This window comes from Podarcis cretensis (assembly GCF_951804945.1).
Source record: "Podarcis cretensis genome assembly, chromosome: 7".
Classification (NCBI taxonomy): Eukaryota; Metazoa; Chordata; class Lepidosauria; order Squamata; family Lacertidae; genus Podarcis; species Podarcis cretensis.
This window is the reverse complement of record NC_137176.1, coordinates 12,475,689-12,498,028: the sequence shown is the minus strand read 5'-3', so window position 1 is coordinate 12,498,028 and position 22,340 is coordinate 12,475,689. Positions and strand designations below refer to the sequence as shown.

At 44.5% G+C, this 22,340-nt stretch overlaps 1 protein-coding gene across 1 annotated transcript in view; it reads right to left on the bottom strand.

Annotated features, from left to right (window-relative positions):
• The window catches only part of ADAMTS16 (ADAM metallopeptidase with thrombospondin type 1 motif 16), an 84,272-nt gene that overhangs the window by 29,119 nt on the left and 32,813 nt on the right, over nt 1–22,340 (bottom strand). Inside the window, exons 12-17 of the mRNA XM_079983933.1 lie at nt 12,755–12,903; nt 8,399–8,571; nt 7,635–7,765; nt 4,873–4,996; nt 3,132–3,376; nt 470–608 (exon numbers count right to left, since the gene is read on the bottom strand). Of these exons, the coding sequence (XP_079840059.1) occupies nt 470–608; nt 3,132–3,376; nt 4,873–4,996; nt 7,635–7,765; nt 8,399–8,571; nt 12,755–12,903 (961 nt within the window). The remainder of the gene's footprint in view (nt 1–469; nt 609–3,131; nt 3,377–4,872; nt 4,997–7,634; nt 7,766–8,398; nt 8,572–12,754; nt 12,904–22,340) is intronic.

The following is a 22,340-nucleotide window of genomic DNA, read 5'->3' as shown; positions in this document are numbered from 1 at the left end:
GCCATTCCTGCCCATCAAGACGAACTGGGCCAGAAGTGCTACCATCCCACTAAAGCAGAAACAGTGGCTCTTAATTTCCAGAAAAGGAAGTCCTCTCTTTAATTGGTTACTGCTGCTCCTTCTACTTCCTGGTGTCCAGCTAATAATGTTCTTCAAAGTGACATGTGGAAATACTTGAAGTCTTAGAAGTACAATTGGTTGGTTTTGCTTCTTCTAGTGTCATGTTAAAGCAATACTTTCCTCTGCACAGCGAAGATCAGCCTAACAAAGTATTGGGCGCCCCCCATCACCATATTTAACATAACACATAGGAGCCAACCTAATTATATAGCCCATAAATGAGCTTTCTATTCCTACAGGTTACATTTTCGAGCAGCCTGGAAGTGCCTAGTGAGGGCTATTCCTGGACAGGAAAGAGTCTGTGGTCTGCAATAAAACTGTATTTTTGAACATTTCAGAGATACATTACCTCCTCCACACGAGACGGAGCATTCGGAATGGGTGACGGCCCATGTATAGTTAGGCTTCAGTGCTGTCATTTTTTCACTTTCTGCCTTGGGAAGGGAATATTCCCAGCCAATTCCTAGGTTTTTGCCTTGAGAGAGAAGCTAAGAAACAAAACAAAAGAGGGAAAAAATAGCAGCATAAGCTTAGCATTTGCTGAAATTTTGAATGTGGAGTTAGCAAGAGAGATTCCCTGAATGAGGAATCTCTGAAAAGAAAATATGACTTCTAATGATTTACTATTTATTTATATACTTACTGTTAAGCTATTATTTATATATTGCTTGATATAAAAAGCAAACTCTAAAGGTTTACTACAGGGGTTGGCAACGTGCGGCCCATGGGCTGGATGCGGCCCACGAAGACTGTTTTACCGGCCCACGAGCCGCGCCCGAACTGAGCCGCCCACTCGACGAGTCCCCCGCATGCTGCGCTAAACCGGCACAGCGCGGCACAGGGACTCGCCGAGCGGCACCAGAAATCACGCCTGTGCATGTCCAGATGCCAAAAATCGCTTCTGCGAAGGCACAATTTTTGGCATCTGGCCATGCGCAGAAGCAATTTCTGGCGTTGCAGACTTGCGCAGACGTGATTTCCGGTGTCGCGCTGCGCTGGCCCGGCCCACAGACGATCTCCATGGGAGTGATCTGGCCCATGGCCGGTAAACCTTGCTGATCCCTGGGTTTACTACAACAGCAACAATGGGTGGTGCTCAACTAATGCATAACACTGATGGAACATGTTGATTGGATATTACACAGTAATAGTAACTGAATTTGTCTTCATACATTTATTTATTACATCTATATGCCAGCTGGTCCTCCAAGGAGCTGAAGATAGTGTACCTAGTTCTCTCCCCCCCCCTCCCGATATTATCCTCACAACAACCAATTAAGGTTGTTAATTAAGGCAGAGAGTGAATGACTCTACAGTAACATGCTCTAATGTCAGGGACTGGTGGGGCAGAGGAGGCGGACCACTGGAATGACCCAAGAGAGGGGACTAGTTATTTATGGGGTGTCATCCCACCTGCAAGTCAGGAGCCAAGGGGGTAGGGGGAGTCAGGGCAGAATGAGGCGGAAGAAGGTGGAGCAGGGGTACTTGAGATGAGGGACGGGTCAGTAGATTCCCCATCTTCCCCAGCCCCCACTGTCTCCTAGAAGTAGGAGGGGCTTGAAGGGAAGAGCAGCCATGACTTCCATGCTGGAGAAGTCTCAGGTTAGGTATGAGAGGATAGCATATGTGATGGTAATGTAAAATTATTAAGAAAGCCTGGGAAGTGATATACAGTGGTACCTCTGGTTGCGAATGGGATCCGTTCTGGAGGCCCGTTCGCAACATGAGCAGAACACAACCCATGTCTGCGTGTGTGCAGGTCGCGATTTGCTGCTTCTGCGCATGACATCGTTTTGCGCGTCTGCGCATGGCGAGCGGTGAAACCCAGAAGTAACCCTTTCCGGTACTTCTGGGTTGCCACAGGACGCAACCTGAAAATGCTCAACCTGAAGCAAACGTAACATGAGGTATGACTGTATAAAGATTTGAAGAATATGTTGAAAATGACCTTTGTTAAAAAAAAGTTGAAGCTATTAATTTGGAAGGTACAGGACTTAATGGATTTATCACGCAAAAGACTTTGTCCCTACATCTGAGAACGGACACCAGGCCAAGACCAGCCCACCTCCATAGAAGGAAGAAGCCACCGTCAAAGAAGATGAAGGAGATTGGCAAAACAAATGAATGAACTATGGTGGACACGCTAGACAATTTGAAACCCTAGAAAGAAAAAGGACATTATTCTTTTTTATTTTCTCTTTAGAAAGGGAGAAATGTTCAGGCATAATTAGTAAGCTTTGTGTATTGGCTTCTACATTAGTTGATCTTTTAAAGGTCAAATGTAATAATATGCACAGGGTTTTAAAATCAGATAGTTAAGAGTATAAGACTCAATGGACGTGTATAAAGTAAAGGTAAAGGGACCCCTGACCATTAGGTCCAGTCGTGACCGACTCTGGGGTTGCGGTGCTCATCTCGCTTTACTAGCCGAGGGAGCCGACGTACAGGTTCCGGGTCATGTGGCCAGCAGGACTAAGCCACTTCTGGCGAACCAGAGCAGTGCACGGAAACGCCGTTTACCTTCCCGCCAAGCGGTACCTATTTATCTACTTGCACTTTGATGTGCTTTCGAACTGCTAGATTGGCAGGAGCAGGGACCGAGCAACGGGAGCTCACCCCGTTGCGGGGATTTGAACTGCCAACCTTCTGATCGGCAAGCCCTAGGCTCTGTGGTTTAACCCACAGTGCCACCCGTGTCCCTAATGGACGTGTATAAATAAGTACAAAAAATGGAACCAGGAGGGGGAGTTGGAGGGAAGTCAATTAATTAAGAAATCTGATTTTGATGTTTTTGTTATGTTTTGTTTTAGCTGTTTTTTGTTATCATAAAATTAATAAACTGTATATATAAAAAAAGATAAGTCTTGGGTTGTGGGCACACAACCTGTCAGAAGAGGGTCTATAACTATCAGACACATGCCTTCCTTATCTGGGACAGGCCATGTCATGTAACTGCACAATGTTCTCTCTACTTTTGGACCATGGAACTTAAGTATCACAACGTAACGTACCTCTATTACCACACTTTCATTTGTCGGCCCAGGAGCAGTTAATGTCTCTGGCTGGTTAGGTGGCCTTCGGTAGTCAAAAACAGATCCAGCAAACGTGTATCTCCCTGGCCAGTCAACGGTCCAGTAGCCATTGAGGTGGTATTTTTTACTGGAACTCCGAACAGCAATGTAGGAGCTGGAGGTGTTCATTTCATACACACGGATGCTTCGTGCTCCAGCAGGGATAGTAACTAAGTTGTAGTACTCTAGACAAAGGAGGAAGAGAGACTGAGTTCAGTATCCTACCCAACACCACATGAAGGTGGGGAGCCAGAAGGGAATTATTCACTCATCAAGTTCTTGTTTAATTTTAAGGCTCTGTTGCTGCTGAGACTTAAGTTGGAATCCTCATGGTGTGCAACATTAGTTTCTGTGACTGGCCGCCAGTATAAAGTTCCTGTATTAAATATTAGGAACCTGGTCTTCCGCTCCCTCACTGGTCAATTGTGCAGGTCACTCCAGCTCCGATTTTGCAGACCTTGGGCAGGAGAGAACACACTCCAGGTAGGGATGTAGAGTATGGTGGTCCATGGATCTTGCCTGAATTGTTTTCATGATTCCCAAGTGGCGTGGTTATCACTCCTGCTACTCCCTTCCTCTATCCTCTCCTACTTGGGTTAAAAGCAGGGTTTTCAAAGAGAGTTTTGGAATCTACCCAGCTCTATTTTAACATGTGTTGGTGGTGGGTGGATGTGATGGTGAACCTGTATAATTAGGGGACAAGGGGAATTAGTATACAAGGGGCAGAGTCGGAGCTATCCGCTCCGCACTGTGGGGCGATCCACCCATGGGGGTGGAGTGGTCCGCCCACAGGGACAGGGTGATCTGCCCACGGGAGCAATCATCGCATTGGCACAATCCGCTTGGGAGGTCCGATTGCGGTGTGGCAGTGTGATCCTCCTGGAAGGTGTCCGATTGTGGTGCAATCCTCCCGGCAGGGGGCTGATTGCGGTGCAGCGGGGCAATTTGCCCAGGGGGGATTTTCTTATCCCCCTCTGGGATGGCACCCGGGGCGGACCGCACCCCTCTTCCTATGCCTCTGACAAGGGGCACATCCATGCTTCACTTTGGCTGTACACAAGTCAGTGCTTTCCTGGTTGATGTCTGAGAACCGAAAACCCACTCCTTAACACTGATAAGGAACAAGCAGCAATTCAGAACAGATTCCGTTCAACTTCCAAGGTACTACTGTATTTTGGGAAATTGCTACTCTATTCCATATGCCTCTGGACACCTCTTAAGAGAGCCAGTTGGTGTAGTGGTTAAGAGCGGTAGTCTCGTAATCTGGGGAACCGGGTTCGAGTCTCCACTCCTCCACATGCAGCTGCTGGGTGACCTTGGGCCAGTCACACTTCTTTGAAGTCTCTCAGCCCCACTCACCTCACAGAGTGTTTGTTGTGGGCGAGGAAGGGAAAGGAGAATGTTAGCCGCTTTGAGACTCCTTAAAAGGGAGTGAAAGGCGGGATATCAAATCCAAACTCTTCTTCTTCTTCTTAAGTTATCATAACCAAATTTTGCATGGTGGTTCCTGAGATCAGGGAGCAGGTTTTAATCTGTCTTTAGATACACTTTAGCACCAGTTTGAATCGAGACAGCAGACTGAACCTTTCAAAACTGAACAGATTTCTTTGGTTTCTTTGAACTCTTGAGCAATGCCAGCTACGAGTCTGAAGTTACTCACGCTGTTTCAACGCACACTTACGATTAGTAGGGTGGTATTTGGTGTACTGCCCCTTATATATTCTACAGCTTGAATTGTCTCCTTTGCACACTCCACAAGCATCTTCCACAGAACTGGAGCCTAGGACGTGGTCACAGCCAACCACCTGCAAGGCAAGGTGAACATACGATCATCTGCAACGTCTGTGTTTAGATCACAGTGATAAGTCAGTTGCAAAAGTTAGAAGGAAACCGTCAGACTTTTAAAATTTTATTTCCTAGGCATGTTTCATTTCTCCAGACAAAAGGCTGAGTAAGCAGACATTTGGGGGAAAGAAAGCCTCATTCACCTTGGGTAATTGCCAGGGTATTATTGCTCATAATATGAAACTATGTTGACATGAGGAATCTCTCTTCCTCCCCCCTGCATTCTGTAACTCTCCACAATAGGCCCAATGGCCTCTTCATGTCCTCTGGGTGGAGTGGCAGAATAAAAGTGGAACAATAAAAAAATGAGAAGGGGTCAACACCTTACTGACAATTTAAAGCAGGGACAGCCAATTTCTGCTGCTTCTTTTTTTATTAGCTCACGCCACGGCTTCCCAAATCCACAGCTTCTCTTCTCAGCCCTGTTCCAACACTGAAAGTGGCTGGAGGAAAGGGATAAAAAACTAATTCCTTGAGGGAAAACTGTCGCTGAAGTTTTTGCTGGACCTGTCTGTAAAGGTAAAGGGACCCCTGACCATTAGGTCCAGTCGTGACCGACTCTGGGGTTGCGGCGCTCATCTCGCTTTATTGGCCGAAGGAGCCGCCGTACAGCTTCCGGGTCATGTGGCCAGCATGACTAAGCCGCTTCTGGCGAAACCAGAGCAGCGCATGGAAACGCCGTTTACCTTCCCGCCGGAGCGGTACCTATTTATCTACTTGCACTCTGATGTGCTTTCGAACTGCTAGGTTGGCAGGAGCAGGGACCAAACAATGGGAGCTCACCCCGTCATGGGATTCGAACCGCCAACTTTCTGATCAGCACGTTTTAGGCTTTGTGGTTTAATCCACAGCGCCACCCATGTCCCTGGACCTGTCTGTGGGTCACTGTAATTGTTTCCTTGTCCTGGACCATTTCTGATGTTATGCTGTATATTTTTTGGAAGCCAGCAATCTTAACCCCTTCTACTCAGAAGTGAGTCCTACCAAATTTAGTGGGGCATTCTCCCAGGTAAGTGGGGTTGGGATTGCAGACTTTTATTATTTCAATGGAAATAGAGTATCATTGCATTCTCAAAAAGGAACAAAGAATGAGCAACTACGTTCATCTTCAAGGCCATCTTTAATTTATTTTTAGAAGGAGAGGCCATATTTAATATTGTAATGAGAGCAGGGTTAGATCTGAATGGGTTTTTGTGGTTTCCTTTCAATCCTCTGCTTTTACAGATGTAAGACTGGATTCTGTACAGAAAGAGACTGCTAAAATGGCCAGACTAGTTTCTTTGTTAAGTAGATAGCCAGGTTTGTTAAATATCTGTTTTGTAATGTAAGCTAGGGCAATGAATCGTCACGGAAACTTGTAGTTGGAGACCCTTTTGAAAGGTGAACAGGCCTCCCCCTCCCCCCTGCCCTGGTGAAAGATGATGATAGCAAGGTGTCTATGTCTGAAAGAGAACAAAGGGCTGTCAGTTTGGGGACTGGAGCTGAAACTGAGAGAGGCCTGACTCGTTCCTTGCACAGAATCAAGTGGAATGGGGCTGACCACTCCCCCACCGCCAAACCTAATGTGAGAGCAGGATCTGTGGGAGCATTAACCTTATGAACTTTCCATCTTATGCTCAGTCTGTATAGGAGCATAAATAAACCTCTCATACAAAATGCCAGCAGCCTCTAGTAACTGTCATGCCACGGAAACCAAACCCAAGCGATGCGCTGGGAACCCTGAGATGTCTTACCGCTTGGAGATTAAGATGCACATAGCAATATTGCAATTCTATACTACATCAATACCCTAGAACCAAAATAGCTTCAAAAGACAAAAAAAGTGTGCCTGTATCAAAATTAGGCCTAACCAATTAATTCAACTAAAGCCAGGCCCTATGCCTGTTTACTTAGAAGTAAGCCCCACTGATTGGACCATAAAGGAGGTTTTAGAGAGCTAATCTTTGGTCTGATCTTTACACCAAAACTGGAACACAAGTGAGGGGGTAAAACCTTTCTCCTCTTCTACCTCACTTCCCCATATCTAGTTTCTTGTTCTAAAAATTAGAGCAACACTGCATCCCTGGCTATACATGATCAGGGTAGAACACCACACCTTACCATCTAAACCCTAAATGCACACAGGATTAAACAGTCATAGTTGACCAATCTATTGATTAGGACAACTGAAGCTTCCAAGCCATATTTCATTTCCTGAGACCACAACCAGGAGTTTTGGGAAAAACACAACTGTCACCAAAATAGCGACCCTGACTTGCCTCTTCCTTTCTCTCCAGATAGCATTTCGCAATACAACATGTATACCGTGTTGTCATTCACCCTCTTGACACTTTGCTTTGCTGCCTGCTGCCTGCATCCTTTTGTATTGCTAGATGTTGACCGGAGGGCAGAAGAGAGGAAGACGAGACGGTTGGCGATGTTTTTGGCATCAGCCACATGCAACTCCTGCAATGTCCAATTCCAGCCTGACATTTTACCCCTCCCTCTTGAACAACATAAAATGAAAGGTAATCAGACATCACACTTTGCCTTCATGGCTTATTACGGATAAGGAATGTTGAGTGAATGGCAAAATAGAGTACCTTATTTCATTATTACCTCACAAATCCCATCTATACAGACATTAGGGCTATCTTCCAAGCAGGGTGTCCCGTCTTTTACTTTGTTCGACAGAGAAAAGAAGAAATCAAAGCCTTCTGCAATACAGTACAGCTTGCACAAGTCTTGATCTGAAATGCAAACACAACCACAAACATATGTTTATTTTTGTCCATTGGACTGTTGCTTGGGATGGGGGTTGGGCACAGAGAGATTAGGGTAATATAACCCTCATGTTATCTTAAAACAAGGTATCTGATGAAGCAGACGTCATGTTTGCATGATTTATGAGAAAGGATCATCCACACTTCCATTTGCACTGCAAGTTCTTCCGTCAATCTTCACAAAACCCGATTGACATTTGTTCCAATTCAGTAGTAGTAGTAATAATAATAATAATATTTTTTATTTATACCCCGCCCTCCCCAGCCAAGGCCGGGCTCAGAGCGGTGGGTTTCCCTGGGGAAAGCTGCAGAACAAAAATGCAACCTCTCCGACCCATACCTAGAAATCGCAGGACAAAGGGAAGTGTGGATGAGCCCAAAGAGAAAATAATATGTAGTCTAAAAGCCCAGCTGAATTGGTCCTGCAGATACTGTGATCCTGGAGGTGAGTGGGAACCACCAAAGTCACATACGGAAGCCCCACATGTTCCTTCCATTACACGGAATGTCTAGGCATCTTCCATTGTGTTCCTGCTTTGGGTGGAGAATCATGCCCATATCTTTAAACAGCAGAATCTTAAATCCCAGATTTAAATTCACCTGCTACTTGAGTGTAAGGCTTCCACTTGTAGTTCCATCCTCTGAACCGCTTGCTGTTGAATTCTGCACACTGGGCTGCTCTGAAGCCAATGCTGTTCTTTGGGCACTTCTGACTGTTGCAGAGTTTCAACATCCGAGAGGAACCCTCGCAGAACTTTCCTCCATGCGACGGTCTGCAATGTTGAGGTGGGGGAGGAAGCTTACTTCAAATCAGGTGCTAACCATTCTAGCAACATATATTTGAATAAACCAACACAAAGCAGAGGATAAAGCAGCCATTCGCATAGCAATATTTTGATTCCAGCTTAGTTGAATCCATCAGGCTCAGTGCATTCAGTACAGGCTTCCTTGCAGTACAGTGGTGCCTTGCAAGACGAAAAGAATCCGTTCCGCGATTCTCTTCATCTAGTGGTTTTTTCGTCTTGCGAAGCAAGCCCATTGACGGCTTAGCGGATTAGCGCTATTAGCGGCTTAGCGGTTTTTAGAGGCTTATCAGCTTAGCAGATCAGCTGATAAGCAGCTTAGCAGCTTAGAAAAAGGGGGGGAGGGGAAAAAAGTCGGAAAAACTCGCAAGACATTTCGTCTTGCGAAGCAAGCCCATAGGGAAATTCGTTTTGCGAAGCACCTCCAAAACGGAAAACCCTTTTGTCTAGCGGGTTTTCCGTCTTGCGAGGCGTTCGTCTTGCGGGGCACCACTGTACTTAATTCATTCCGGAGGTCCGTTCTTAACTGAAACACCACTTTAGCTAATGGGGCCTCCTGCTGTCGCCGCACTGCCGGAGCATAATTTCTGTTCTCATCCTGAAGCAAAGCTCTTAACCTGAAGCACTATTTCTGGGTTAGCGGAGTCTGTAACCTGAAGCGTATGTAACCTGAGGTACCACTGTACTCTCAAGATGAGGTGCAGGTGAGCTAACAACAGAGGCCAAACTGCACCAGTAAGAACAGGATGTCCCCCTCTTCTCACTGTCATATGCTCAGATCTCACTGGATCCTTCTTCCAATTAAGCTAAAACCACACCAGCTCCTAATTTGCAGAAAGCTTTTGTTCCCAGGTTCATTCTCACTGTCCCCTTCAGTTGCTGAAGGCATTCTGGAAAAGCAGGCTGTTTACAAGATCAAACCCTAAACAAATTAACATTTAAAAAGTCATCTGTGTCAAGGTCTGAGGTCAATGTGGAAATCCCCCATAACTATTTTAATAAAGTTGAAGGATGTGTACATTCCAAAGCTAAATATGCTTCGTGGCTTGATGGAGACTGCATTAAGGCACTTAGAATATTCTTCTTTGTGCCAAGAGAAGGTCAAATGATAAGCCCAGGGAACTGCAATTATGCATATCATATTATATCCTAAGTTTACCCCCTAGTGAGAAGACATCCTCCAGCTACCAGGCAAATGTCTGGTAGCATATTTCTGCCACGATTACCAAGCATCTAGTTGGCACCAACAATACATTGCGTAGGTGGAACAGGTCAAGTGACACTGAGAAAGTTCCTATTCCAATCGAATACAGACGTTAGACAAGGGCTTCTAGTTTCAGTACAGATATTCTTGAGCGCTAGATCAGTGTTTCCCAACCTTGTGCCTCCAGCTGTTTTTGGACTACAATTCCCATCATCCCTTGCCACTGGTCTTGCTAGTCAGGGATGATGGGAGTTGTAGTTCAAAAACAGCTGGAGGCACAAGGTTGGGAAACACTGCACTAGATCACCCTTTTTGAATCCATCTCTCCAACTTTGTCTAAGACCTGGTCTACACATTTAGCAGACCGAGGAGGCAGAATAGACTCTACTACATGAGGTGTACTTGACTAAGTGAATACCAGGCTCCATAAAAACAAAACAAACTTGCAGCAAATACAAAATTAGCCTACACAGAGCAGTCTGGACCACAAACTTCACCCCTGACATGCTATTTTCTTTTCATTTGTAGGGTATGTTTTAAATCAGGGAGCAGTAAAAAGAAAATACGGCACCTCCCCTCATCTGAAGTTGGGAGGGGCACAGTCAATTCCACCATACCAGGCTTCTACTGCATTTAATTTTACACAATATAATAACCATATTTTACATCCTTAAAATTCAAGCAGACTGCAGTTTCAATATGGCCTTATATACCTTTATGTGCTCAATAACAAACATCTGTGCTTATTTTGATTGGTTAGCCAAGACTGGCAAGAGTGTTTCCCTCTGCATTTTCTGAAGGTGCCTTGGAACCTCTGTTACATTTTCTGGAAATCAGCCTGAACATGACCATGCCCGTTTTGCAGATACCGTGCAATGGAAATGCACTCTCAGCATCAGAATGCTAAAGGAAATTGTTAAGAAGTTGGTTTTGAACAAAGATAAGCCAAGAAAGCATCCTGAAAACATCTGGTTAAACTTTTGTGGAGCAGAAACAAATAACTACCTCCAGCGTGAAGTACTGGTTATGGCTGAACATAAGCCTAGGGAGACCCAGGTTCAAATTGGTGTGGTGCCACAAAGTCTAATGCTTGGGCAAGTTACTATCCCTCAGTTTAACCTGTACCTTAGTTTAACCTGTGAAGATAAAGTAGGAGGCTATGCATAGCTCCCCAGAGAAAGCGTGTGCTTTAAAACATTTCCTTAGCTGTTTAAATGTATTTGCTGAGATTTCATGTTACGGGAAACACCCTCCCCTCAAACGTTTTTTAAACAATTGATTATTTTTATGTCTCCATAGTGCTCTTCCTCCAAGGAGTACAGAAGTAAGTCCCACTGAATTTTGCTCCTTTCAAGGAGCATGTGACGCTGTCGGTGAGGTACATTAGCAGTCAGACCTTACAAATGCACGCTCTTGCTAGTTAGCATGAGAAGTGGCTAAGTCCGCAGAGCAGTATTGTTGGTAGGCAGATACTTAAACCATAGAAGTACAATTGGTAGAGAGGACTCTGTGTTATGTCATTTCCCTTCCTCTCCTGGAAAGGAAGGTGCATATAATACTTTCCTGTCGCTCTCCCTCTCTTCCTTTGACCAACTTTGGATGCAGACATGCCTCTGCTTGATGCCGTTTTAGGCACATGTCTGAAGCTGGTTAAACTGTAAATATAAGTATTTTGTTTTTGTTTTTTTTAAAATATTTATTAAAATTTTACATAATAGAAGAAATCACAATCAAACAAGACAAAACAAAGAAGAGAAACAATCATTAACAACACAATCTAACAATAGTCTAACAATAAAGCACAATAAAGAACATAAAACAAAAAAAACAAAAAAAGATGAAAATCTAGTTTTAACTTATTGTCTTTATAACCCTCTTTCCTGACTTCCTCACATCTCCCTTTTCTGTGTTCCCCTTTACAAATTCCAATTCAGCAGTTCCTTATGTAAATATAAGTATTTTGCCTGCATACTTTTTTCTGGCTACTGTTGCTGTGAACTAATGAATGATTATAAAGTAAGTAAATCTTATTTTTAAACTTGCTTTACTAGCTGTTGGCTGATTCTTTATTAAGCGGGGTAAGAAGGGACAGCCAGCTCAGAACAAGGTTTTAAAGCCTAATTCCTATGCTTTTGTTGCTAAGGATGGGATTTTGAAACTCTTCAACCCACATATGAGATAAATTATCCATTAAAACCCATCCCGCAGTCAGATCACTGGTCTACTTGGCACAGAGATGTCTGATTCAACTAGCAGTAGTTCTTCATGCTCTCAGGCAGATGCCTTTCCCAAACCTGTTTAAAACAAGATCCTTTTAACTAAAGATCCTGGAGACTGAAACTTAGGATCTTATGAATGCAAATTGTGTGCTGTGCTACTGAACTATGGAAAACTGTATTACAACACGTCTCAAATGAAGGTAAACACAAGGCTCATCCATACTTCCACTTGCCCCACTGCTTTCCCCCAGGAAAACCCACAGTTTGGTGCTAAATGGGAACAAAACCACTTGGACCTGTGCTTTCTGGGCACAGGAGAAGCAGAAGTGTGAACAAGCCCCAGTCTTGTGTTTTGCAATGTTTACTATAAACAAGGAGAGGCACCCAGTGCATGACATTGGTGAAGCACTCTACAGTGGTACCTCAGGTTACATACGCTTCAGGTTACATACGCTTCAGGTTACACACTCCGCTAACCCAGAAATAGTGCTTCGGGTTAAGAACTTTGGCCCCATTCGCTAAAGTGGTGCTTCAGGTTAAGAACAGTTTCAGGTTAAGAACGGACCTCTGGAACGAATTAAGTACTTAACCTGAGGTACCACTGTATTGTGCCCTTGCGCCTTAGCTGCTGATGCAAGCCATTACCCATAACTAAAGAAATGGTTATGGCTTTGCAACACCTGGCTTATTCCACCGCATTTAGACTTGAAGAAAAGAAACTCGCAATCACCTTGGATTCGTACAATTTCGCTCTCGGTGAGATATGCCTCCTCCGCAGGTTCTGGAACACGATGACCACCGGGACCACTCTGACCACTGTCCGTGGGTTGGCTTGGGCCCTTCATCGCCATACTTGACACACTGCCCTCCACGGCACCACTGCAACATATAACGTGTTTGCTCATTGCTCCATACTTTCAAGTGCAAATGATTTTGCATCAGGAGTTTGCAACACCGCATGTCTCACGAACAAAGAAGCCACCTCACTTATATTATCTATCCCACACAACCACACAGTTTTAAACTTTGTTTAATACTTTCTGACTTCTCGAGACTGCTTTTTAGAAGCTCCCTCCTGCTTCAGTTATGGACTGAGGAATCCTGACTCAATGAACTGGAGGGAAAAGGGTTAGTACTGAGTGGAGTTGTCAACCTGTTTGTAGACAAAAGCTCCACTGGGCGCAGAAAGGGAGCATTTGCCAGAGAGGCTCCTGCTACACTGTGCTAAACTCTACAAGCATAGATCTACCCCCAGCAATGGGCTGAGTGCATGTAGGGCAGCACCCTACCACCATTATATGTTTTCATTGGCAATATTCATAGGTATGCGACAGACACACACAAGTTGGGAGGTGGAGTCTAGTGCCACAATGTGCCCCCACTTTGTGCATTAATTGAAATGACACAGGACCCCCCAAAGAGGACATATGTGCAAATACAAGAGACCAACAGATAGGAACACAAATCTTAGCTGCTGAACCACAGCCCTGATATGCAAGATTTATACATGGGTTGTATAAATTGTGAGCATTTCTTAGCTTTCAGAAGTCCTGCTAAGACTGAGATACAAGTTAAACCACAAGAATTTGGGTGTTTTGGTGAACTCCCTTGAAGATTTATGCTTTCCTTTGAGACACCTGGACAATGTGATAAAGTACTGTATGTCCAAGGTCACACTGCTTTTCCAGGAGACAAAACAACCAAGTGTGTGTTCCATTTCAGTGTCTCCTAGCCTTCACTCGGGAAGTTAACAAACTTTTTGGTGTTTGACGATTTTGATGAGGGAAGTAAGCAAACCACACGGCACCAAACTATTTTTTCAGGATAAATAATGGCATTCTTTTTTTTTGTTTTTTTCAACAAATGGGATGTATATACACCAGCAATCTGTGGGTAGGGATGGGGGTAGAAATTAGATTTAAGTTCATATTCAAAGGTGGATCTACCCAATCCACACTTTCTGAAACAATCTGAGAACTGAAACTTTGCCATCCTTTAAAAGTCACATGAGAAGGGACCCGGGTGGCGCTATGGTCTAAACCACAGAGCCTAGGGCTTGCCGATCAGAAGGTCAGCGGATCGAATCCCCGCGACGGGGTGAGCTCCCGTTGCTCCGTCCCTGCTCCTGCCAACCTAGCAGTTCGAAAGCACATCAAAGTGCAAGTTGATAAATAGGTACCACTCTGGCAGGAAGGTAAACAGCATTTCCGTGTGCTGCTCTGGTTCGCCAGAAGTGGCTTAGTCATGCTGGCCACATGACCCAGAAGCTGTCTGCGGACAAACGCCAGCTCCCTTGGCCTATAGAGCAAGATGAGCGCCGCAACCCCAGAGTCATCCACAACTGGACCTAACGGTCAGGGGTACCTTTACCTTTAAAAGTCACATATCCCTGAATTTTGCAATGTAGTTCTCCAGGCAACTAATACACCCAAAAATGCACATATTGGGATAGGTAAAGGTAAAGGGATACTGGGATAAAGTGTCCACAAAAACACATAGTGAAAACAGTGTACAAAAATATATTATAATAGGGAGAATTGATCTGCAAAAATGTATAGATTAGGAAAAACTGCATATAAAGATGTGAATGTTCGGAGGTATTCATGCTAAAATGCTGATGGATTTTCTTGAGAGCTTTAGAAAGAAAATCAGAAGTTGATTCAGAAGTGAGGAGAACTGGGAAAATGAGAAATGAAACTGACACCCTGCCTAGGTTTTCAGGAGGATGTGTGTGGCTGCTGCTGCTCCTTACACATCACCCCTCAGGTAATGTTTTGTAAAGAAATGTGGGGTGAGGTGTGGTATTGCCACATTCAGCAAATCTGCCTGGTGGCCCAAGCAGAAGTTCTTCTTCTCATGTGATTAGAATTAGTGGAGATACACTAGAAAGGTCCACCACCTCTGCTACATGCCTTGGAAATAAGCAGCTATCCTATCTTTAAAAGACATCTGAAGGCAGCCCTGTTCAGGGAAGTTTTTAATATTTAATGCTGTACTGTTTTTAACATTTGATTGGGAGCCGCCCAGAGTGGCTGGGAAAACTCAACCAGATGGGTGGGATATAAATAATAAATTATTATTATTATTATTATTATTATTATTATTATTAGTGCCCAGGCTTCCTATTCTCCATGCGTTGAAGGTAGACGTCTGCATTGAAAAGCCCACTGAACTCCTTTCATGATTTAGAACTCAGATTATGCACAGTTCTGAAGTGTACACTGAGCTTCCCTCATTGCATGGAGAAAAGGGATTCTGTTTTCCCTGAGTTGGGAACTGTGCAACAAGGTTATTACTGACATTTTCTTTCTTTCTTTTTTTTTAAAAAAGCCAATACATGCATCCTGCCATTTTTCAATATAAAGAATTAGAAAGATCTACAAATGCACCCTTGTTTCCCTTTGGTGTTTTGTGCCCTTGTTAACCACCAATCAAGCTGAATATTCAAGTTACTCCTGCTAAAGTATTTCTGGCTTCAGATCATGGTCTTAAAAAGGGGCTTTGCTGTCACTGTCTTGCTTCGTTGACATCTCTAATTTACGACCCTTTTTAAAAAAAGCTTAGTCAGCAATGAATCAGAGTTCAAAAGGAAAGCTAAATCTTGGAAAGGGGGGGTGGGCTGTCTGCAGCATTCGACTAGACCATCCTGCTCAAATTCCAGGAATAAAATAGAAGGCAACACAGTGGCTGCTGATCTGAAAAAGCTCCAGGATTTGGGTGCCCTTTTCCCACTGCTCTTCAGGTCCTTTTGCCCAGCTGCAAATGTCTCTGCTGAGTTCTCTGGCCTCATTCATATGTTACCTGGAGTGGTGTGGCTGCTGCTATCTTTTGATTGCTCTCATGCTGCTCTTGGTAACTTCCAGTCCAGTGTGATAAGGGTGAATTGTGAGGTTTTGAATCATGCTAGCAACCTGGGTGGGACGGGGGTGGCGCTGTGGTTTAAACCACTGTGCCGCTTGGATTTGCCAATTGGAAGGTCGGCGGTTCGAGGCCCCACGAGGGGGTGAGCTCCAGTTGTTCGTCCCTGCTCCTGCCTACCTAGCAGTTCGAAAGCACGCAGTGCAAGTAGATAAATAGGTACTGCTCTGGCGGGAAGGTAAACAGTGTTTCCGTGCGCTGCTCTGGCTTCGCCAGAAGCGGCTTAGTCATGCTGGCCACATGACCCGGAAAATCTGTCTGTGGAAGCGGACAAATGCCGGCTCCCTCGGCCTGTAAAGCAAGATGAGCGCCGCAACCCCAGAGTCGTTCGCGACTGGATTTAACAGTCAGGGGTCCCTTTACCTTTAGCTAGCAACCTGGGCATTGCAGGCTACGACACAACCATGGGATTCCCCACAAACCACAAACCTGATAGAAGTTATCAGGAGTAATGTAGGCACAATCCTGCCTTGGCAGATAGTCATGTCTCTCCAGGAAAGGCAGAAATGGGGTCTGATTATCAGTAAACTTATGATTTAGCTTGTGTACCCTAAGAGAACATCTAGCAGAGGTGCACCAGGCTATAATCTGGTTCTGGGCTTAAGGCAGAAATAGAGAATCTGTGGCTCTCCAGATGTGGACGACTCCTCAGCCCTAGGCAACATGACCAATGGCCAAGGATTATGGGAGCTGTAGTCCAGTAACATTTAGAGGGCCACAGGTTCCCCATGATCAACCTTGGAAATCCCCAGAAGGGAAGCTGCCCTCACAAGTTGCTATCTAAGAAGGTTTACTTCTCCTTAAAATAGTTCTGGTAGATCCAAACTTAGGCCTCACCTCAACTTCCTTTGGCACTCTGCTTTCCAGGAACAGGTATGCACTTTAAAGTTCCCTGTACAAGTGTTTTTGTCATTTGTCCCAGAGCCTTCCCTGGGAAAACTTGCTCTTTAGTGCTGAAATGGAGCAAGTGTCAGAATACTGAAAACCTGTTTGCTCTGATTCGATCGTAAAATGTGAGTTTTCCTGGAGAAAGCGCCAGGAAACAAACACAAAAGAAAGTCTGGATGAACCCTGAATCAAGCTTAGAAAAGATTCATTATAAACAATAGGAAATAAGTTATTTGTGTTCATCTGTGTAGTATTATAAAATAAAATAAATATAAAAATAATATGAGGGGAAATATCCAAGATTATTTAACATACTACCATCACTATCTAAAAGAAGAAAGCAATAATTCTATACTATCTAACACTGCCCAAGATAGTATCGATTTAATCCACTTAGATAGAAATCTGCTATTGATTAGCCGGCTGACTCCAATTCTCACAATTTTTAATCATTCACTTAACCTGATTATTTCTCAACATCCCAGAATCCACTCATCAATCAGTGGTAGAACTGGAGATTTCTGTATCTTTGCCATTTCAGTTGCTAATGTTGGAGAAACTACTTCCATATGTGATTTCCTTAGAATATGATAAGGATAACTAAAAAAAGTAATCCTAAAGAAATCCATTGGCAGTTGATAAAGCCACACTTTTTTAAATTATCTGAATAGTTTGGTTCCGAAACTCCTATGCAATTGCACAACGCTAGGAGCAGCGAATCAAAGTCCAGGGAAGTTTGCCTCCAATTGCCTCTTCCTTCAGAAATACAATGAAAGCTATTTGCAATCCACTGCATGGAGATTCCCTCAAAACTAAGTTCATCCACAAAACTAAGGTCCTGGCACATGAAATCAAAAATACCCTTCCTTTCAAAGCCACAAAAGGGAACTCTCTATATCGACAAGCCAGTCTGCTACATTCCACATGGGAAGGCAAATGTGTTCCCACCAGAATTGAACTATTTGTCCCGGGGATAAATGTGGCTTTCCAGATGTTGTCGGACCATCCCTCATTACTGACTATGCTGGCTGGGGTTGGTGGGAGCTGGAGTCTGACAACATCTGAAGGGCCACAGGTCCCCCATCCCTGGCACAAAATGTACATGTCTGAGGCAAAGTGGGTGACACCAAGACACAACAAGGAGATAGGTCCAGGGCAAGTTGCTTCGCTTCCAGACATGGTTTGCCTTTGCTCATCAGTCATAATGTGTAACTCATGCATACACCCAAACAATCCTGTATGAAGATGTAGGCCTCTGACACTACAACTTTGACTTAGCCAAAATAGGAGTGAGGAATTCAGGAGATTTTGCATCAGTCAACGTTCAGTAGTGACACTGAATGTTCAGCCTGAACACTGAAGTCCAGCTCTGAGGGCCTTCTGGCGGTTCTTGCACTGCAAGAAGTGAGGTTACAGGGAACCAGGCAGAGGGCCTTCTTGGCAGTGGCGCTTGCCCTGTGGAATGCCCTCCTATCAGATGTCAAGGAAATAAACAACTACAGTGGGTGGTACCTCCAGTTGCGGACGGGATCGTTTCCGGAGCTCCGGTCAGATCCCGAGGTTTCTGCAACTGTAGCAACTGCTTCTGCGCATGTGCACGCAGCGGCAGACCGCTTCTGCGCATGTGTGTGGTGCAGTAAAGTGTTTCTGCGCATGTGCGTGGGGCAAAACACTTCCGGGTTTGCTGCTTTCGCAACCTGATGTGTATGTTACCTGGGGGTAACATAAGCCGATGTGCTACTGTACTTTTAGAAGACACCTGAAGGCAACCCTGTTTAGGGAAGTTTTTAATGGTTGATGTTTTATTGTGCTTTTAATATTCTGTTGAGAGCTGCCCAGAGTGGCTGGACAAACCCAGGCAGAAGGGTGGGGTATAAATAATAAAATGATATCATCATCATCATCATCATCATCATCATCATCATCATCACTATGAGCTGGCCTGGTAGAGAGTGTAGGGGAAGGCGAGCCATGAATGGGGAAACGAAATCCATTGGTTTTACTCACTGTACCCAACATGCAAAACGGCCTTTCTAAATTTCAGCAGGACTCGCACCCGTAACTGACTCTGTACTCTTCATATGTAAAATATAAGATGAAGAAAGACTGAGAAAGCTTGCTAATATAATTCTGCCGTGAATGCCTTCTGTGCAGCACATGCGCCCTGATCCAGAGATAGTAATCCATGCGTGGAAACAGGATTCTGTGCATGGATCAGAGATGGTGAGAATGTTTCATAGAATCATAGAATCATAGAGTTGGAAGAGACCACAAGGGCCATCGAGTCCAACCCCCTGCCAAGCAGGAAACATCATCAGAGCACTCCTGACATATGGTTGTCAAGCCTCTGCTTAAAGACCTCCAAAGAAGGAGACTCCACCACACTCCTTGGCAGCAAATTCCACTGTCAAACAGCTCTTACTGTCAGGAAGTTCTTCCTAATGTTTAGGTGGAATCTTTTTTCTTGTAGTTTGGAACCATTGCTCCGTGTCCGCTTCTCTGGAGCAGCAGAAAACAACCTTTCTCCCTCCTCTATGTGACATCCTTTTATATATTTGAACATGGCTATCATATCACCCCTTAACCTCCTCTTCTCCAGGCTAAACATGCCCAGCTCCCTTAGCCGTTCCTCATAAGGCATTGTTTCCAGGCCTTTGACCATTTTGGTTGCCCTCCTCTGGACACGTTCCAGTTTGTCAGTGTCCTTCTTGAACTGCGGTGCCCAGAACTGGACACAGTACTCCAGGTGAGGTCTGACCAGAGCAGAATACAGTGGCACTATTACTTCCCTTGATCTAGATGCTATACTCCTATTGATGCAGCCCAGAATTGCATTGGCTTTTTTAGCTGCCGCGTCACACTTGGCTCATGTCAAGTTTGTGGTCAACCAAGATTCCTAGATCCTTTTCACATGTACTGCTCTCAGTACATGTTTCAGGAGCACAGCTGTATGAAGGCATTTTCCGTTATGGCCAATGTGTGCATTCCGGTTAGGGAAGTACATTAGAATGTTCATCCGTTTGAAAGTACTGCAGTTCTGATATGTAACTTCTGTATTTGGATGAATTCACAAGCCTGCTTTTGTCTGTGAATTACCCTTACTGGACCAGGCACTGGTATTTAAAATCTTACATTTCAAAGTTAACTATCCACAGTCACCTCATTAGATTTCTCTGTTATTGTTATGGATTAATCTCAGGCATGACCCCCTTTTGCTTTGAGAATGAGTTACGATTTACGGCAAGTGAAACTTTAGAAACTGAAAGTAGGAGAATGGAGCAAGGGAAGCAAATGGACTGTACATAGTATACCATCTGATTTATAGGTGAAGTAATCTATTTGAGATTAATTGTCCCTGCCTGTTATTCTTGGACAAAAATAAAATAAAAACTGCACCCACCACTTCTCTTGGGACTGTCAGTCAGGATTACACCCAATTTAACCTAAAAGCACATGTTCACTTTGATGTGAAGATCTTAAACTGTGTCTGTCTGCATTCATCTTGACAAGTGCTTTGGGTATGATATCCTTAAAATCTAGTCTGGAGTCAAATGACTCAACAGTTCAGTTTGGAAAAGGAGAGTGATATGATATTTCTTCTTCTAGGAACTGGAGCTATCCCTCCTTCGAGTCATCGCTAAAGAGATCAACTACGTTAATCTGTTTGGATTAGTGGATTATCTGGAGCCCTTTCTCACCTCTTTATGGAAACATGTAAGCCACACAAAGCCCATCAAAAATGTGAAGAGGGGAGACAAAAAATCCTTGCATCACCAGGTTGCTCTTCCTCTCCATAGGGGTGTGTGGCAAGAGGTGGTGGCAGTTTTGCAGCAGGGCCAAATTAAATACGGCACCATTTGTGCAATTAGCACTGGCATGAATTTACACTAAAATTAGCAACTCTATGAATAGGGGCAAACCTAGACAGCATCTTAAAAAGCAGAGACATCACCTTGCCAACAAAGGTCCGTATAGTTAAAGCTATGGTTTTCCCAGTAGTGGTGCATGGAAGTGAGAGCTGGACCATAAAGAAGGCTGATCGCCGAAGAAGTGATGCTTTTGAATTATGGTGCTGGAGGAGACTCCCAAGAGTCCCATGGACTGCAAGAAGATCAAACCTCTCCATTCTGAAGGAAATCAGCCCTGAGTGCTCACTGGAAGGACAGATCCTGAAGCTGAGGCTCCAATACTTTGGCCACCTCATGAGAAGAGAAGACTCCCTGGAAAAGACCCTGATGTTGGGAAAGATTGAGGGCACAAGGAGAAGGGGACGACGAAGGATGAGATGGTTGGATAGTGTTCTCGAATCTACTAACATGAGTTTGACCAAACTGCGGGAGGCAGGGGAAGACAGGAGTGCCTGGTGTGCTCTGGTCCATGGGGTCTCGAAGAGTCGGACACGATTAAATGACTAAACAACAACAAATGAATAGTGGGGGTTTTTTAAGTGTCGATATTATGGTGAGGAAGGGAGGTGACCTTCAACCCTTTCCTCCCCACTATAGACCTAGACTGAATGGGGTCTCCCAGATTTCCTTGAATAAGAGTACAAATGGGGCACCCTTCTAGTGTAAACAGTAGTGTTTAAGTCCCCTTCCCTTCTCCATCAGGGTGCCAACCTGTATCTCACATTAACACTTAAAAAGCACAACACAATTGCTAATTAATACAGAATGAAGGGGGGGCTGGTTAATTTGGAAAGAAAAACACACCCTCGAAGTTAACAGCATGGCCACCTTGTGTTACTAAAATGTAAAAGTGGCCCTCAGATAATTTGAAGTTTGGACCCCTAGTGACTAAATGGTGTTACTAAATGTATAGCTTAGTAGATCTTACTCTCAGGAGATTGGGAGGGTAGAAAAGCAATGAGGAGGCAGAAACAGTATACGGTATGGAAGAGTGTTTTCCTTGTGGTGTGGCTGCCATCAAAATGGTGGTTGAATGGCTGAAGCTCCACCTGGGGTCAGGGGGATGGTCAAATGTCCCCCCCCCCAAAGTGAACCCATGCAATTATATGGGAGGTACCTACACTACTGCTTTATCTCTAGGGCCCAGTGATGCTAATGTGCTCCTCCCCCATAATCTATTGGATGCTTTTCAGAAGACAAATCATTTTCACAGTTGTGTGTGAAGACCCCCAAAACCACCCCCAAAATAAATCACAGAATATTAGTTTAAGGTTTTTGGCATTAATTTGGCCACAACTTTATAGATTACAGCATGTGAGTGGTTGCTTAGGCAGTTGGTTTGGACTACATGAACCCTGCACTCAGGCAGGAACAGGGCTGATAACTGGAACCTCCAGAGGTCAGTAAGGGGAAACATACTGGGGGAGCACAGAGGCGGATTTCTGCCTTTTAGTTCACCCTAGGTGCTCCCAGGGACTCAGGCATGGCCCTACCCCTGAGAGGGGATCAGACAGAGCAAATCGAGTCCCTGGGTTCCTTTAAGGGAATTCCCTTGCAGCAGCAGCAGCAAAATGAGGGGCAGGCACAGCCAATCCACAATCC